Source organism: Oncorhynchus mykiss, chromosome 18 (assembly GCF_057628025.1).
Source record: "Oncorhynchus mykiss isolate SJ-2025 chromosome 18, ASM5762802v1, whole genome shotgun sequence".
Taxonomy (NCBI): Eukaryota; Metazoa; Chordata; class Actinopteri; order Salmoniformes; family Salmonidae; genus Oncorhynchus; species Oncorhynchus mykiss.
Window position 1 is genome coordinate 56,849,311 of NC_143039.1, and position 19,304 is coordinate 56,868,614.

Below are 19,304 nucleotides of genomic sequence, written 5' to 3' on the forward strand. Positions count from 1 at the left end.
CTGAAGGACATGAACCAGGGGTATAACACAGAGCTGGGAGGGTGCTGTGGTGCTACTCCATCACAGGAGCGACCGGAGGGAGACAGAGATAGAGGGGGAGAGGGAGTAGAGAGAATGGGTGCAGAGGGAATGAGAGAGAGAGCACAGAAAGAGGATCAGAGAAAGGAAAGAAGGAACAGAAAGAGAGAGGAAGAGAGAGAATAGAGATTGTAAAGGGACCCTCAGGAAACAACATGACAATACATATTCAGTTATTTTGTCTTGTAGCATTAAGCATCACAGTCAATCAGTCAGTCAGTCCAAGGGTACGTTATGACCCTGATCCCTGACCTCTGACCCCTGCAGCTCAGCCTTGTGGGTGAAAGCCTTTCTGCTGTGTCCTGATTGGCCCTTGGGCTTCCCCGACCAATCCCCTTCACCCAGGCACCCAGTTCTGACTGTGATGTCCCTGGGGCGCTCCGGCGAAAGCCGCTATGCTCATGCCCATGCCCACTCCTTGAGACAGGGAGCCGTCAAAGTTGAAGTCCATCCCCATCCCCTCTGTGTCCATAAAGTCATTGAGGAGGATGGACTCCACGTCACAGTCTAGGCTGCTGGGGAGAATGTCTACGTTTACATCCAGGTCTGGAGCCATGCGGTTGGGTTGGTGAGTGCTGTGGTGGAGGTGTCCATGGTAGTTCTGGGAGGGGTGGAGGGTGTGGTGGTAGTAGCCATGCCAGGAGTCGGTCATGGTTATACCCTGGTGGTAGGTGGTACCGGGGTAGGGCTGGTGGCGGGGGTGGGGGTGAGGGGCCGGGGCGGAGGCCAGGCGGAGGCAGGGGTCCTGGGGTATGTCAAGAACTGAGGCGGGGTTGGGGGGCAGGGACGGGGGATTGGTGGTGGGGAGATGGGGGGTGAGGGGGCCATAGTGGCTAGGGGTTGGGGTGGGGGTTTTGAGGCTGTAGGGCTGCAGGATATCTGTGTTGACTCTGGGAGAAAGAGCCTGGACGGCTGGAGGTCTAGGTCCACCCTGGAGGTGACCGTGGTGGTGACCCTGATTGGACCGGGGAGTGTGGTCATGGCTTGGGTTCAGTTTGTGGCTGTGACTCTGGTTGTAGTCAGTTCCTGGGCTGAGGTGATGTTTGTGGCTATGGTTGTAGTCCAGGTTGGGGTGACCGTGATTGTGGTGACCATTCTGATGATGACCGCTGGGGTTCTGGTCATGAACTGAGCCGTGACCATTGTGTGGGCCTGGATTGTGTCCGTGCTCATGGTTATTATGATTATGGTTGCTATGGCTATGATTGTGGCTGCTGCGACTCTGATTGGTTACCTGGGTCAGGAGCGTGTGTGACTCCCCTCCTTGCCCTCCCAGTGTGACCATGTCCTTACTGCAGTACTGAGGACCTCCAGGCCCTCCGGTCAGCAGGCTCTGCAGGGCATTGTTCTCTGAGTAGGCCCTCAGGGGGCGCTGGAAGCTGGCTGGCTTGTTCTCCTGGATGGTCTGCATGGGCATTGGGGCGTGGAGCCGCAGCATGCCCAGGGATGGCTGACCATAGACGGGGCCGCAGTAGGAGCCTTCCCCCTTGGGGCTGGAGCCGTAGGGGCTGGGGTAGCCATTACGAGGCTGGGTCTGAGGGTGGTTCTGGGGGTGGGGGTAGCCTTCATCCAGGCTGATAGCCCCAGTCAGGTCAGTGAGTTGGGGTAGCTCCATTGAGGTTCCAGGGCAGTGCCCCCCAGTGCCCAGGGCAGGGGAGCGAGTGGAAGTAGGGCTGGGATAGAGACGTGGGGAAGTGGAGCAGGACAGACCTCCCTCCTCTGGCTCATCTGGCTCAGCCTCGGCCAGGATGGGAGACAGGCAGCCGCTGAGCGTCGAAGCTGAGGAGGAGGTCCGGGAGTGGAGATCCGTCCAGGCATCGTACTCCTCTCCTCCCACCCCTACTCCTCCCTTCCCTGCAGGACTACCATGCTCTGGAGACCCCTGATGCATCCCCGGCCGAGCCCCCTGACCCAGACCATAACCCTGCCGCCTGCCCCGACCAACAGCTCCACTCCCAGCCCCAGCTCCAGTCCTCTTCCCCCTGGCTCGTCCTTTACTCTTCAGGATCTTGGTGCCGTTGGGGCAGTCGATGGAAGCAGCGCGTCGCCGGGGTCCCTTACCCATCTTCCCCCCCTCTGGGTTCAGCATCCACCAGGAACTCTTCCCTGTCCCCTCATTCTGGACACGGATGAACCGAGTGTGGAGGGACAGGTTGTGGCGGATGGAGTTCTGGAGTAGAGATAGATGGGAAGGAAAGAGAGGGAGAGAGAGAGACAGGGAGAGCAGGGGAAAGAGAGAGGGAGAGAGGGAGAAAGAGAGGGGAGATAAACATTAACACCCAAGAGAACATTTAGGGTGAAATTATCACATTTTTAAAACACAATCATTTGAAATCACCACCAAACTATTTCACCTGAGCGAGAAGTAAAAAGAGAGGGATGGAGGACAGAATAAGGAGCGCAGGGAGCAGTGAAGTGACTCAGAGCTATAGCCAATCAGTAGCTCTCCCCGCCTCTCCTCTCCTCTCTACTCCACTCCACTCCACTCCTCTCCTCTACACTCCTCTCATTCCACTCCTCTCCTCTCCACTCCTCTCATATCCTTTTCCTTCCTTTCCTCTCTCCTCCCCATCCTCCTCCCCATCCCATCCTCTTCTCTCCTCTGCCCTCTCTCCTCTCCTTTTCCTTTCTCTCAATGAGCCAAAATACAGGGAGGGTTTCAGCCAGAGACTCCACACCAAACCATCACCAAGGTTACAGAAATGTATCACGCGTGGCAACCCAATCACCAACACGCTGTATTGATCACAAGGCCTCCAAATATGAAACCCTGAGATCTAGCCAGGAGGCTGAAGGAGAGAGAAGGAGACGGGAGAGGGAGATTTGGCAGAGTAATTTGGCAGATAATGTAGATCTGGAAGAGTACCAAAACGGGGGGGAGAGAGAGAAAGAGAGAGAGAGAGCGAGAGAGAGAGAGAGAATTGGAGAAATCTAGAGAGGGAGAGGAGAGAGAGAGGGAGGAGACAGAGTCATGCCTGCTTAACCTCCTTATAAACCATGATCCTATAAACAGTACCAGGGGCAGTGATTATAGCTGTGTGAATATTATGGTTAAGAGAAAGGGAGATGGAGGGAGAGAGAGAGAGAGAGAGAGAGAGAGAGAGAGAGAGAGAGAGAGAGAAAGGGAGATGGAGGGAGAGAGAGAGAGAGAGAGAGAGAGAGAGAGAGAGAGAGAGAGAGAGAGAGAAAGGGAGATGGAGAGAGAGAGAGCGCGAGAGAGAGCGAGAGAGAGCGAGAGAGAGAGCGAGAGAGAGAGCGAGAGAGAGAGAGAGATAGCGAGAGAGAGAGAGAGAAAGAAAGAAAGAAAGAAAGAAAGAAAGAAAGAAAGAAAGAAAGAAAGAAAGAAAGAAAGGGAGTCCAGAACCAGCAACATGGGCTGTGATAATAACTGTAGCTGTGTGGATATTATGTCTGCCTCTGGGTAACCTCATTTAATAAGGGGCTAGATCTACTAGGAAGAGATACAGTATGTGAAGTAAGACGTGATGCTTCCCTACGGCTGTGTTCCAATATCCATACTTACCCACTACTTACTACTTACTTCATCACTCAAGTGGCATGCTAGTGTGCATATTGGAACAGACCCTATATGTCTTAAGCTCTGGGTTTTGTCTGAGTGTCTGCTATGTAGCTAATCTACAGCTCTATAGCAGTATTTGAAGTTGAAGCCAACCTGGATATCAGCAGTAATCCGACTCTGAGACGCTTTTTGAATTTAGGCCCTGATGAGATCTAAACCAGCCTGCAGGAGAAGCTTAGTGGGAGTAGAGATCGTCTGAGCTAGCCAAGCGAAGTACTTTACTGTATCTGTGGCCAAGCATCACTGTCATGCTCATATCATTGCCATGTTCTTCAGCTAGCCAAGTTAAGTAGCCTACTGTATGTGTGATTGATCTTTATCATTGCCATGTTCTTCAGCTAGCCAAGTTAAGTAACCTACTGTATGTGTGATTGATCTTTATCATTGCCATGTTCTTCAGCTAGCCAAGTTAAGTAGCCTACTGTATGTGTGATTGATCTTTATCATTGCCATATACTTTGTTTCCCCTGTGTCCCTTTCTCTCTCATCTCATTTTCTCATGTTTCCCTTACTGTCTGTATCTTTTCTCCTCTCTTCTATCTATCTATTTCCCCACCTGGTTTGTAGCTAACATGTAGCTAACATGTCTCCTCATCTCATCCTATTCTCTATCTTCATTCTCTCAATCATTCTCTCCTCTGCCTCCTGTCCTATTTTGCTGCTCTCCTTTACGATTCTTCTCTCTCTCCGCAGTTTCCTGATCGCGCCATCTCTCATTCTCTCCACCTACAGTATATATATCCATCCACCAATTGTATCTATTTTCTCGTCACCTCTCTGGTGACACAATTTCCATTCCCCATCCAGCCCATTCACATGGAACAGCAACCAAATACCCAGAAACAAATGAAATGCAAATCTACATTCAAGAGTCTCCTTACCACCCACCTCCCTGTGGAATCCATATAGTGTCTGTCAGTGTATATGTTCCCCTCCTAACCCTAAACTAGGGTTTCTAGCAGTGGGACCTTGCCAAATTGGACTCCCTTCCGACTAAACAGATTAGCTACGTTTTTTTGTCCATGGTTGGTATTGTGTGAAAAGCAAAACACCTGAACAAAAGATAATAGTTTCCTGCCGATCCTCACAAAACATCTCCAGGAAAATGCAGCAGCTAAGTGGGTTGCAAATCAATGCTGAGTCCTACCTATAATTTACCCCATCCACCAATCCACCACTGACAACATGCTGCCTTGACTCCAGTCTTTTTTTACAGAGGATTGGAAATGGGATAAGAGATAGGTATTTACAGTCACCAGTGAAAGCCGACACACCCCTTGCACAGTCTTCACATTTTGCTGCTTTAAAATTACATTTCAAAAGAGAATACATTAGATTTGTTCTTAATGATGTACACAACCTACTCCACATTTTCAAAGTTAGAGAAAAATTATAGAAACATTTCCAAATTAATAAAAAATATATATATATAATTATGTATTGATTGTGTACATCTTCACACCCAGCCATTACAGCTGTGAATCATTTTGAATGAGATTCTACCAACTTTGCACAACTCTTAGGGAAACAGGTATCAATAGTTTTTGTCCAAATAGCTCAAGCTCAATACATTTGGGTGGGAGTCATTGATGGAGAGCAATATTCAAACATTGTCTCTGATTTTCAAGGAAATGTAAGTTAGGACTGAGGCTGGACCACTCAGGAACACACAACATCTATTGGAGAGCCATTCTAGTGTGTTTAAAAAATACACATCCATCTCAGGCTTAGCGTTTCAGAAGACTGAGGCAGATTTTCCTGTAACTTTTTACCTGGGCTTTGTTCCTTTCTATTTTCTATTTATTTAGCAAACTCCCCAGTGACCGGCATATCCATAACATGATACTTTGTGTTTTGTTGTCCTGTTGTACTGTTGTCCTGGATTTAACTCAAGCCTGTAGTTTTTCATTTAGGTTAAAAAGTGCATTTCGTTGCTGTGCTGTGTCTTGCAGTATTAGCTGACAGCCTTGTTGAAAACCGAATGGGTCATTTGGAGTGGATTTTTTAAAAACAGGCTTTATTCTTTTCACTTCGTCATACAGGTCAGTAATGTGGAGTGAATACAGTGTTGTTGACCCCTTTGTATTTTCAAGTATTGTGGTGGCAGCATCATGTTATGGGTATGCTTGTCACCGGCAGGGACTGGGGAAAGGAGCAGAGCCCAAATAAAAAGTTAAAGGAAACCCTGCATCTGTCTTCTGAATTGTGCAAAGTTGATAGAATCTTATTCCAAGTGTTTCACAGCTCTAATGGCTGCCAAAGGTGCTTTCACCAAGTATTAATCTCTGGGTTGGGTTTTTGTTATTTCTTAATTTGGTAATATTCTATCACTTTTCTTTCACTTTGGAACTATGGAATAGGTTGTGTACATCAGTGGAAACAAATGTAATCCATTTTAAGATGTGATTTTAACTCTTCAGTTCCACTATACACATTGCGTTGCTTGAGAGAAGAGGGGAAGAGCGGAGAGGAGAGGGGAAGAGCGGAGAGCAGAGGGGAAGAGTGGAGAGGAGAGGGGAAGAGTGGAGAGGAGAGGGGAAGAGTGGAAATGAGAGGGGAAGAGTGGAGAGGAGAGGGGAAGAGTGGAGAGGAGAGGGGAAGAGCGGAGAGGAGAGGGGAAGAGCAGAGAAGAGAGGGGAAGAGTGGAGAGGAGAGGGGAAGAGTGGAAATGAGAGGGGAAGAGCGGAGAGGAGAGGGGAAGAGCAGAGAAGAGAGGGGAAGAGTGGAGAGGAGAGGGGAAGAGCGGAGAAGAGAGGGGAAGAGCAGAGAAGAGAGGGGAAGAGTGGAGAGGAGGGGAAGAGCGGAGAGGAGAGGGGAAGAGTGGAGAGGAGAGGGGAAGAGCGGAGAGGAGAGGGGAAGAGTGGAGAGGAGAGGGGAAGAGCGGAGAGGAGAGGGGAAGGGCGGAGAGAGAGGGGAAGAGCGGGGATGAGAGGGGAAGAGCGGAGAGCAGAGGGGAAGAGCGGGGATGAGAGGGGATGAGAGGGGAAGAGTGGAGAGGAGAGAGGAAGAGCGGAGAGGAGAGGGGAAGAGCGGAGAGGAGAGGGGAAGAGCGGAGAGGAGAGGGGAAGAGCGGAGAGGAGAGGGGAAGAGCGGAGAGGGGAAAAGCGGAGAGGGGAAGAGCGGAGAGGAGAGGGGAAGAGCGGAGAGGGGAAGAGTGGAGAGGAGAGGGGAAGAGCGGAGAGGAGAGAGGAAGAGCGGAGAGGAGAGGGGAAGAGCGGAGAGGAGAGGGGAAGAGCGGAGAGGGGAAGAGCGGAGAGGAGAGGGGAAGAGCGGAGAGGAGAGGGGAAGAGCGGAGAGGAGAGGGGAAGAGTGGAAATGAGAGGGGAAGAGTGGAGAGGAGAGGGGAAGAGCGGAGAGGAGAGGGGAAGAGTGGAAATGAGAGGGGAAGAGTGGAGAGGAGAGGGGAAGAGCGGAGAGGAGAAGGGAAGAGCGGAGAGGGGAAGAGTAGAGATGAGAGGAGAAGAGTGGAGAGGAGAGGGGAAGAGTGGAGAGGAGAGGGGAAGAGTGGAAATGAGAGGGGAAGAGTGGAGAGGAGAAGAGCGGAGAGGAGAGGGGAATAGTGGAGAGGGGAAGAGTAGAGATGAGAGGAGAAGAGTGGAGAGGAGAGGAGAAGAGCAGAGAGGAGAGGGGAAGAGCGGAGAGGAGAGGGGAAGCGTAGAGATGAGAGGAAAAGAGTGGAGAGGGGAAGAGTAGAGATGAGAGGAGAAGAGTGGAGAGGGGAAGAGTAGAGATGAGAGGAGAAGAGTGGAGAGGAGAGGGGAAGAGGTCTATATTCTAGTTTTCATACTGTTCCATATTCATTGTTTATGTGTAAGTACAATAGCTTTAGTCCAGTGCTCATTAAATTGTTGGTAGTGGTTGTACTAAAGTATCCTCCAATTTCACAAGTTGCTTTTGTTTACATTGGGAACCTAGCTAGTCAATGTAGCTAGCTAGCTAGTAGTAGTAGATTCTTGACTTCACACATCTTAGTACAATAACCAGTGGTGTATAGTCGAGGCCATATGCAACCAAAATAAACTGTATTTCTCATTATTTCAATTCACAAGATAGAATGAACGCGCAAGTCAGCCATTGAGAATTTAACCTTGGAAGCTGCCATTGGACGTAACGCAACGCGAGCTCAACACAGGCATTGAAGCAGCTTTCATTGATTTCAAAGGAAGCATTTCCTCAACGGCTGATGGCAATGCCGGACACCCCATGGATATATTGTAGCAGGGCAGTAACATTTGAAGACTGTGCAAGGGGTGTGTAGACTTACACAAGGCACTGTATGTCCTTTCCGACCCTCCGAGGGGTCCTCAGCAGAAAAGGCAAAGCTGACAAATTACATGAGCAGTTATGAGCATACACTGACGTAATAGCCAGATGCATTTCCACAGACACACACACACACACACACACACACACACACACACACACACACACACACACACACACACACACAGACAGACAGATGTAGAGTTGCAGTGGTGGTATACACTTCATACAGCGAGTATTGTTACAGACTTAATCAAAGGCAAATTGAATGACGGCGTAGTGAGCGAGGCCAACGCGAGATCGACCCACATCAGGTGATCTGAGAGAGACGCCCTGACAGGTTCCTCACACAACGGTGGGCTCCAGCTGGGCGTAACCATGGCAACAGAATAAACCTAACCAGAGAGGGAGTAGAGAGAGACAGAGAGAGATGAAGTGTGTTGCTTGTGTGAGTGTGTGTGAGCGTACGTGAGTGTGTGCGTGCGTGGCAGTCAGATGCTGTTTGATGATGCTGCAGGCAGGGAAGCCAGCTACTCCAAACAGGCTTTTATCTGAGTCTGACAGATTTGTGTTCCTATCCACCAGGGAGCCTCAATCAGCAGCAATCACCACTCCTCACTACCTAGCGACCTATAGCTACCTATGTGGAACAGTCAGCCTCACTGATTAGCAAGTCAAGTGTGGTAGAACATATTACCACTACCACCACTATCACTGTTGTTACCTTACTAGGAGTACTGGGACCTACAGTGAACATATATGAATAGAAAATCAATTATATTTTCCTTACAAGGGGGTTTGATTTGCACATAAATAAAAAAGCTAAGCACTTGTCCATTGGAGTTAACACTGTTCTGCACAACCAGAATGCAAATTTTTGGGGCGTTCAACCACCTTGTCATGTCTCACTGCCATACAGTATTAACACTAGTCTCTATGTTAACTTGTCACAAAGATATTCTGTCATGTCTCACTGCCATACAGTATTAACACTAGTCTCTATGTTAACTTGTCACAAAGATATTCTGTCACGAAGCTGAGAGGCCTTGGCTGGGAGAGATTGAGTGTGACACAAGCACACACACACATACAAACACACGCACACGGACACACGCACGTACGTACGCACACACACACACACACACTGGGAGAGATTGAGTGTGACAGATAGCACAGTAAGTGACTAGCACTGCTGCTCTCTGTGTGTGTGTGTGTGTGTGTGTGTGTGCGTGCATGCGTGCGTGCGTGCGTGTGCGTGTGTGCGTGATGGCAAACATTGCTGCAACTCACGTGTAGTCTGGAGTATAAATAGAAACTGAGTCTGACCCAGACTCACCATGCTCGGAGGTCTCAATTAAATTAAATTCAATTCAAGGGGCTTTATTGGCATGGGAAACATGTGTTAACATTGCCAAAGCAAGTGAGGTAGATAATATACAAAAGTGAAATAAACAATACAAATTTACAGTAAACATTACACATACAGAAGTTTCAAAACAATAAAGACATTACAAATGTCATAGTTTATATATATATATATATATATATATATACAGTGCCTTGCGAAAGTATTCGGCCCCCTTGAACTTTGCGACCTTTTGCCACATTTCAGGCTTCAAACATAAAGATATAAAACTGTATTTTTTTGTGAAGAATCAACAACAACAAAACAATCATGAAGTGGAACGACATTTATTCAATATTTCAAACTTTTTTAACAAATCAAAAATTGAAAAATTGGGCGTGCAAAATTATTCAGCCCCCTTAAGTTAATACTTTGTAGCGCCACCTTTTGCTGCGATTACAGCTGTAAGTCGCTTGGGGTATGTCTCTATCAGTTTTGCACATCGAGAGACTGACATTTTTTCCCATTCCTCCTTGCAAAACAGCTCGAGCTCAGTGAGGTTGGATGGAGAGCATTTGTGAACAGCAGTTTTCAGTTCTTTCCGTAGATTCTCGATTGGATTCAGGTCTGGACTTTGACTTGGCCATTCTAACACCTGGATATGTTTATTTTTGAACCATTCCATTGTAGATGTTGCTTTATGTTTTGGATCATTGTCTTGTTGGAAGACAAATCTCCGTCCCAGTCTCAGGTCTTTTGCAGACTCCATCAGGTTTTCTTCCAGAATGGTCCTGTATTTGGCTCCATCCATCTTCCCATCAATTTTAACCATCTTCCCTGTCCCTGCTGAAGAAAAGCAGGCCCAAACAATGATGCTGCCACCACCATGTTTGACAGTGGGGATGGTGTGTTCAGCTGTGTTGCTTTTACGCCAAACATAACATTTTGCATTGTTGCCAAAAAGTTCAATTTTGGTTTCATCTGACCAGAGCACCTTCTTCCACATGTTTGGTGTGTCTCCCAGGTGTCTTGTGGCAAACTTTAAACAACACTTTTTATGGATATCTTTAAGAAATGGCTTTCTTCTTGCCACTCTTCCATAAAGGCCAGATTTGTGCAATATACGACTGATTGTTGCCCTATGGACAGAGTCTCCCACCTCAGCTGTAGATCTCTGCAGTTCATCCAGAGTGATCATGGGCCTCTTGGCTGCATCTCTGATCAGTCTTCTCCTTGTATGAGCTGAAAGTTTAGAGGGATGGCCAGGTCTTGGTAGATTTGCAGTGGTCTGATACTCCTTCCATTTCAATATTATCACTTGCACAGTGCTCCTTGGGATGTTTAAAGCTTGGGAAATCTTTTTGTATCCAAATCTGGCTTTAAACTTCTTCACAACAGTATCTCGGACCTGCCTGGTGTGTTCCTTGTTCTTCATGATGCTCTCTGCGCTTTTAACGGACCTCTGAGACTATCACAGTGCAGGTGCATTTATACGGAGACTTAATTACACACAGGTGGATTGTATTTATCATCATTAGTCATTTAGGTCAACATTGGATCATTCAGAGATCCTCACTGAACTTCTGGAGAGAGTTTGCTGCACTGAAAGTAAAGGGGCTGAATCATTTTGCACGCCCAATTTTTCCGTTTTTGATTTGTTAAAAAAGTTTGAAATATCCAATAAATGTCGTTCCTCTTCATGATTGTGTCCCACTTGTTGTTGATTCTTCACAAAAAAATACAGTTTTATATCTTTATGTTTGAAGCCTGAAATGTGGCAAAAGGTCGCAAAGTTCAAGGGGGCCGAATACTTTCGCAAGGCACTGTATATATATATATATATATATATATATATATATATATATATATATATACAGTTTTGTAACAATGTACAAATGGTTGAAGTACACAAGGGAAAATAAATAAGCATAAATATGGGTTGAATTTGCATTGGTGTTTGTTCTTCACTGGTTGCCCTTTTCTTGTGGCAACAGGTCACAAATCCTGCTGCTGTGATGGCACACTGTGGAATTTCACCCAGTAGATATGGGAGTTTATCAAAATTGGATTTGTTTTTAGAATTCTTTGTGGTTCTGTGTAATCTGAGGGAAATATATCTCTCTAATATGGTCATACATTGGGCAGGAGGTTAGGAAGTGCAACTCAGTTTCCACCCCATTTTGTGGGCAGTGAGCACATAGCCTGTCTTCTCTTGAGAGCCATGTCTGCCTACGGCGGCCTTTCTCAATAGCAAGACTATGCTCACTAAGTCTGTACATAGTCAAAGCTTTCCTTAAGTTTGGGTCAGTCACAGTGGTCAGGTATTCTGCCACTGTGTACTCTCTGTTTAGGGCCAAATAGCATTCTAGTTTGCTCTGTTTTTTTGTTAATTCTTTCCAATATGTCAAGTCATTTTCTTTTTGTTTTCTCATGATTTGGTTGGGTCTAATTGTGCTGCTGTCCTGGGGCTCTGTGGGGTGTGTTTGTGTTTGTGAACAGAGCCCCAGGACCAGCTTGCTTAGGGGACTCTTCTCCAGGTTCATCTCTCTGTAGGTGATGGCTTTGTTATGGAAGGTTTGGGAATCGCTTCCTTTTAGGTACCACTGTCATGGAGGACGTAAACTCAAGCATCGAAGTAAGAACTGAGGTGGAACCAACAACAGGAGTGGAACTCACCCAGCCTCCCAGACCTGCAGTCGAGAGGAGACTACCAGGGCACAGACCGTATGTGAAGTGGCCTGGCGCCAGTGACAAGAAGTTGTGGGAAACAGTGAATACTGACCTTACCTTGACCCTCGAGAAACTTTGAGGCACAGTGGAGAAGAAGTTGGAGAGGATGGGGGACATCATCTATGAGTACGGGGCAGAAACCTTTGGCGTGCAAGAGGCAAAAGGCGGGAGAATGGTTCCAACCCCACCAGTTTCCAGGAGGCAACAAGAAATCAAGCACCTCGTTCAAGAAAGGAGACAGATTAAGAAACAGTGGAAGAAGGCCTCGGAAATGGAAAAGGAGGGCATAGAGGCACTTCAGGCTGACATCAAAACTCTGTTGGCATCCCTCCGTAGAGCAGAGAACCTACGGAAACGCAGAAGGAAGAAAGAACAAACTAGAACTCGACTCTATAAAGATCCCTTCAAGTTCCTTAAAAGTCTCTTCACGAAGGAAAAAAGTGGAGCTCTAAAAACAACAAAGAAAGACCTAGAGGAGCACCTGAGAACAACAAACTTTGACTCAAAGCGACATGAACATCTGGCCATCCCATCAGATATCCCACCCATTGAACATCAGGTGGAAAACACAGTTCGACGTGCAAGAACAGCATCAGCCCCGGGGCCAAATGGAGTCCCGTACAAAGTGTATAAGAACACACCAGACGTCCTGAGGTTCAACTGGAGGCTTATGAGAACAGTTTGGCAAAAGAAGATAATACCCAAAGTGTGGCGTATGGCAGGCGGGGTCCTGATCCCTAAGGAGAAGGATGCAGTGAACATCAGCCAATTCCGCCCAATCTCCTTGCTGAATGTCGAGGGTAAAATCTTCTTTAGGGTCATTGCCCAGAGGATGGCCGACTACCTGCAAAGGAATGCGTACGTCGATACATCTGTACAGAAGGCAGAAATGTCAGGGTTCTTTGGCTGCTTGGAACATTCCAGCATGATCTGGCACCAGATCCAAATGGCCAAGGTGGAGAAAAGGGACCTCCATGTAGTCTTCCTCGATGAACTCCTGTGGTCTGACTTCAGATTTTTCCACATACCGGACACCATCACAACCCTGGTGAAGTCGTACTTCCAGGATCTGCAGTTCTGCTTCACCACCTCAGAGTTCACCACCTCATGGCAGTGCCTGAATGTAGGTATAATGGCGGGATGTACCATTTCTCCGTTGGCATTCATAATGGCAATGGAGGTTATCATCAGATCCTCAAAATGGGTTGCTGGTGGACAGCGAGTCGACTCTGGTTTCCACCTCCCTCCACTCAGAGCCTACATGGATGATATTACAACATTGACCACCACTGTCCCATGCACCAGGAGACTGCTCAGAAAACTTGAGGAGAACATCAGCTGGGCCCGTATGAAGATTAAACCATCCAAGTCACGCAGCATCTCAATTGTGAAGGGAGTACTCTCTGACCTGAAGTTCTTCATCGGAGATGACCAAATCCCAACAGTGTCTGAGCAGCCGGTAAAAAGCCTTGGAAGGTGGTATGATGCAAGCCTGAAGGACAAAGACCAGGTGCAACAGCTGCGTAAAGACATCAGTAGTAGCCTACAGTCCATCCACAACACCCAGCTACCTGGAAAGTTAAAGGCCTGGTGTCTGCAGTTTGGTCTTCTACCCGGGTGTTGTGGCCCCTAGCAGTGTCTGAGGTTCCAATCTCAACAGTGGAAAAGATGGAAAGAGGAGTCACAGGCTACTTAAAGAAGTGGCTTGATGCCTTACCACCATAGGCCTCTATGGAGATGGTGTCCTCAAGCTGCCCCTCACCAGTCTAACAGAGGAATTCAAGTGTGCAAAAACCAGGCTCCAGATGACCAATGGTATGGTGAAGATCCGGACTGTGCCCTCTGTTCCATGCCAGCCAACCTCAGGCACATTCTCACAGGGTGTAAAACAAGCCTCACCCAAGGACGCTACACTTGGCGTCACAACCAAGTACTTAAAAACCTTGCGTCCGCCCTGGAGGACAAGCGAGCTGCCACCAACTCCCTACCACCCCCAGCAGCATCACACCCCTTACGGACGACCTTTGTCCGCGAAAGGACTAAACCACCGAAGAGCGGCTCTACACCATTAGAGCGAGACCAGCTGCGCTTGGCCCGCGACTGGAATATGCTAGCTGACATTGGCCGGCAACTAGTGTTTCCTCCGGAGATCGCAACCACCACCCTAAGACCTGACATGGTGCTCTGGTCCCGTTCGCTCAAGAAGGTCTTCATCATTGAGCTCACAGTACCCTGGGAGGACTCAGTAGATGAGGCTTATGAGCGAAAACATCTGCGCTATGCCGATCTAGCTGCCGAAGCACGGCATCATGGCTGGAACACAGAAGTCCGACCAGTGGAGGTGGGCTGCAGAGGTTTTGTGGCAACATCTACAACCAGACTGCTTAGAGACCTGGGAATTAAGGGCCAGAGCCAGCGTTCGGCAATCAAAGCTGTATCGGAGGCGGCAGAAGGCAGCAGTCAGTGGCTCTGGATGAAGAGGAAAGACCCCAGCTGGGCCCCGAAGTGAGAGGGCCAGGAGGTATGCGGTCAACAATGCTTGACTCAGGGAGGAGGACGCCCCTGCCATGCATAGTCCCATGGGATGTTGGCTATCAACAACAAGGCAACTCCTATGACTAATTGGGAATGGGACGCAAGCGTCGGATTGATCACCCTGTCGCTGGCCGCCTTTGGGGAGGGTGTATAGTGTGAAAGGCCGAAACACCCTAGGAACCAAAGGTACACTACTGACGATGCGCTCCCCAAATTTCACCAGGCTCACTGTTCATGAACTCTTGGAAGTGCTTGCACAAAGGATAGTAACATCTGATGAGATGTTCTTGGAATCTAGGTGGTTGTAGAATTTAACAGCTCTTTGTTGGATTTTGATAATTAGTGGGTATCGGCCTAATTCTGATCTGCATGCATTATTTGGTGTTCTTCGTTGTACACGGAGGATATTTTTACAGAATTCTGCATGCAGAATCTCAATTTGGTGTTTGTCCCATTTTGTGAAGTCTTGGTTGGTGAGCGAACCTCAGACCTCACAACCGTATAGGGCAATGGGCTAATTGGTGTGTTGAAATTTATGTTCCTTTTAATGGCATAGAATGCCCTTCTTGCCTTGTCTCTCAGATCGTTCACAGCTTTGTGGAAGTTACCTGTGGCGCTGATGTTTAGGCCAAGGTATGTATAGTTTTTTTGTGTGCTCTAGGGCAACAGTGTCTAGATGGAATTTGTATTTGTGGTCCTGGCGACTGGACCTTTTTTGGAACACCATTATTTTGGTCTTACTGAGATTTACTGTCAGGGCCCAGGTCTGACAGTATCTGTGCAGAAGATCTAGGTGCTGCTGTAGGCCCTCCTTGGTTGGTGACAGAAACACCAGATCATCAGCAAACAGTAGACATTTGACTTTGGATTCTAGTAGGGTGAGGCCGGGTGCTGCAGACTTTTCTAGTGCCCGTGCCAATTCGTTGATATATATGTTGAAGAGGGTGGGGCTTAAGCTGCATCCCTGTCTCACCCCACGACCCTGTGTGAAGAAATGTGTGTGTTTTATACATATTCCACGATAGTTATTGGGGTCAAATTTGTCTCCACATTTGTGGTTCCAAATATTGGGGAAGATGCCAGAGCTAAGGATGATGTTAAAGAGTATTAGTATAGCCAATTGGAATTTGTTGTCTATATATTTGATCATTTCATTAAGGATACCATCAACACCACAGGCCTTTTTGGGTTGGAGGGTTTTTATTTTGTCCTGTAACTCGTTCAAGGTAATTGGAGAATCCAGTGGGTTCTGCTAGTCTTTAATAGTTGATTCTAAGATTTGTATTTGAACATGTATATGTTTTTGCTCTTTATTCTTTGTTATAGAGCCAAAAAGATTGGAGAAGTGGTTTACCCATACATCTCCATTTTGGATAGATAATTCTTTGTGTTGTTGTTTGTTTAGTGTTTTCCAATTTTCCCAGAAGTGGTTAGAGTCTATGGATTCTTCAATTACATTGAGCTGATTTCTGGCGTGCTGTTCCTTCTTTTTCCGTAGTGTATTTCTGTATTGTTTTAGTGATTCACCATAGTGAAGGTGTAGACTCAGGTTTTCCGGGTCTCTATGTTTTTGGTAGGACAGGTTTCTCAATTTATTCTTAGATTTGTGCATTCTTCATCAAACCATTTGTCATTGTTCATTTTCTTCTGTTTTCTATTTGAGATTTTTAGATTTGATAGGGAAGCTGAGAGGTCAAATATACTGTTAAGATTTTCTACTGCCAAGTTTACACCTTCACTATTGCAGTGGAACGTTCTCCCTCCCTCCCTCCCTCCCTCCCTCCCTCCCTCCCTCCCTCCCTCCCTCCCTCCCTCCCTCCCTCCCTCCACACACACACACTCTCCCTCAATACACACACACTACTCCCCACCACTCTCCAAAACTGTCAGTCATACGTAATCCATATCCAGTTTGGGTAATCCAGGGTAATCCCAGGCTAATCCTGCTTTAATCTGGGCTACTCCTTAGCTGGGGCTCACCCCGACACCACAGCGACAGGACACGGATTGGTCGATCAGTAGGATCATGACGATTTTGAGTGGAAACGGTGACTATGACGATGATATGTGACAAAATTGGTGGAAGGGTTTTATTGGTAGACCCCTGGGAACAAAAAACAAGCGTAGGCTGCTTGACCAGCCTGGCTGGACATATGGGTAGCTTGACCTGTCCTGTTGGTACCTCTTCTCTGAGGAAAACATGTTTTTCACTGCTAGGGTTCAGCAGTACACAACTTCCATTGGTTTTAAATCAGTATACGGCCATATCTTAACAGACATACCATATCTCAATGTTATCAGTCCTGATTCTGGTGGAGAGTCCACTGCAGAAACATATAACTGCTGTTCTAGCCTGGTCCCAGAGCTGTTTGTGCTGCCATGAAATCTTTTACTCTATGGTCACTGACCGGGCTACAGTTGTTCGTGGAGAGAATGCAATGCCGTGAGACACCAGAGATCTCTGGCCAATCAGCTCAATCCTATTTTATTGGACATTGACCCTGATCCCACAATAAGGTCTTAAGAAGCCTTGATGAAGAGTCTCTTTAATGCCTGGTTAAAGAGTAGTAGTAGTAGTAGTAGTAGTAGTAGTAGTAGTAGTAGTAGTAGTAGAGGTAGTAGTAGTAGTAGTAGAGGTAGTAGTAGTAGTAGTAGTAGAGGTAGTAGTAGTAGTAGTAGTAGTAGTAGTAGTAGTAGAGGTAGTAGTAGTAGTAGTAGTAGAGGTAGTAGTAGTAGTAGTAGTAGTAGTAGTAGAGGTAGTAGTAGTAATAGTAGAGGTAGTAGTAGTAGAGGTAGTAGTAGTAGTAGTAGTAGTAGTAGTAGTATTAGTAATAGTAGTAGTAGAGGTAGTAGTAGTAGTAGTAGTAGATGAAGAGTCTCCTTAATCCCTGAGACTTTTTCACTGCAGATAGACTGATCCCAGACAGACAGATTCCAGACAGACTGATCCCAGACAGACAGATAGTCCCTCTGCCACACGGACAGTACCTTCCAATAATAAGGTTTGATTGGGACGTAAATCACTCTAAGCTCATTAGGTACAAGAAAGAAACAGCTCTTATAGTATATTGTGTTTTGAAGAGCTGTTGATAATCAGGGAATCAAGTTTTAATCAAGCATCATTTGGACCCATGTCTTCTTTAAACGTTTGGGAGCATCCAGTGTGCTGGTGTTTTCCTTGTTTTATTCATGATATTCTATATACCCTGCACCTGCTTGATTTTTGTACTAGCTATAAACATTTGACACAGAGGAACTAGCTATTCATCAGAGAGTACTGTACTGCAGGCTGAACTGAAAACCACAAGGAAGCCATGTTGATTTACACTCCCTGCCACAGGTCTGTAAATGTCCAAGAGTGGAACAGGTTGTTGGGCTTCTGCACCTCTCCCTTCTGCTTCTCACTGACTGGACTTTTTAAAATTCTAGCTCTTACAGCTCTATCTTGTGGAGAACTCTGTGGAACGGGCAGGTTCTTTAGAGAATTCATTGTAACATCATATAGTGATCTTTTTTTTGCTTTCACATTTCAAGGCTCCGCATTCCGGATCTTTCTAGAATTCAGAGTGTTCTGTTTTACATACTGTGCATGTGGATGGTGTTCCATTATATGTGGTTTACAAGGAATATGAATAGTCCATACTAATCCTGGGTGTTCCAGGGGATTGTTCTAAATGAGCATTCTTCAGAATTACAGTTGAGTTGGAAGTTTACATAAACCTTAGCCAAATACATTTAAACTCAGTTTTTCACAATTCCTGACATTCAATCCGAGTAAAAATTCCTTGCCTAGGGCAGTTAGGATCACCACTTTATTTTAAGAATGTGAAATGTCAGAATAATAGTAGAGAAAATTATTTTTTTCAGCTTTTATTTCTTTCATCACATTCCCAGTGGGTCAGTAGTTTACATACACTCAATTAGTATTTGGTAGCATTGCCCTTAAATAGTTTAACTTGGGTCAAAAGTTTCGGGTAGCCTTCCACAATAAGTTGGGTGAATTTGGCCCATTCCTTCTGACAGAGCTGGTGTAACTGAGTCAGGTTTGTAGGCCTCCTTGCTCGCACATGCTTTTCAGTTCTGACCATACATTTTCTATATGATTGAGGTCAGGGCGTTGTGATGTCCACTCCAATACCTTGACTTTGTTGTCCTTAAGCCATTTTGCCACAACTTTGGAAGTATGCTTGGATTCATTGTCCATTTGGAAGACCCATTTGTGACCAAGCTTGAACTTCCTGACAGATGTCTTGAGATGTTGCTTCAATATATCCACATAATTTTCCTACCTCATGATGTCATCTATTTTGTGAAGTGCACCAGTCCCTCCTGCAGCAAAGCACCCCCACAACATGATGCTGCCACCCCCAAGCTTCACGGATGGGATGGTGTTCTTCGGCTTGCAAGCCATCCCCTTTTCCTCCAAACATAATGATGGTCATTATGGCCAAACAATTCTATTTTTGTTTCATCAGACCAGAGGACATTTTTCCAAAAAGTATGTTTGTCCCCATGTGCAGTTGCAAACCGTAGTCTGGCTTTTTTATGGCAGTTTTGGAGCAGTGGCTTCTTCCTTACTGAGCGACCTTTCAGGTTATGTCGATGTAGGACTCGTTTTACTGTGAATATTGATACTTTTGTGCCTGTTTGCTCCAGCATTTACAAGGTCATTTGCTGTTGTTCTGGGATTGATTCGCACATTTCACACCAAAGTACATTAATCTCTAGGAGACAGAGAGGCACTGAGGCAAGTAGTTTGAAGATAGGCCTTGA

At 46.6% G+C, this 19,304-nt stretch overlaps 1 protein-coding gene across 1 annotated transcript in view; it reads right to left on the minus strand.

Moving 5' to 3' along the window:
- Nucleotides 1–280: 280 nt before the first annotated feature.
- LOC110496413 (forkhead box protein O3-like) overlaps nucleotides 281–19,304 on the minus strand; it is a 59,783-nt gene continuing 40,759 nt past the window's right edge. The window contains exon 2 of the mRNA XM_021572297.3: nucleotides 281–2,248. Coding sequence (XP_021427972.1) covers nucleotides 416–2,248 — 1,833 coding nt within the window. The 3' untranslated portion in view covers nucleotides 281–415. The remainder of the gene's footprint in view (nucleotides 2,249–19,304) is intronic.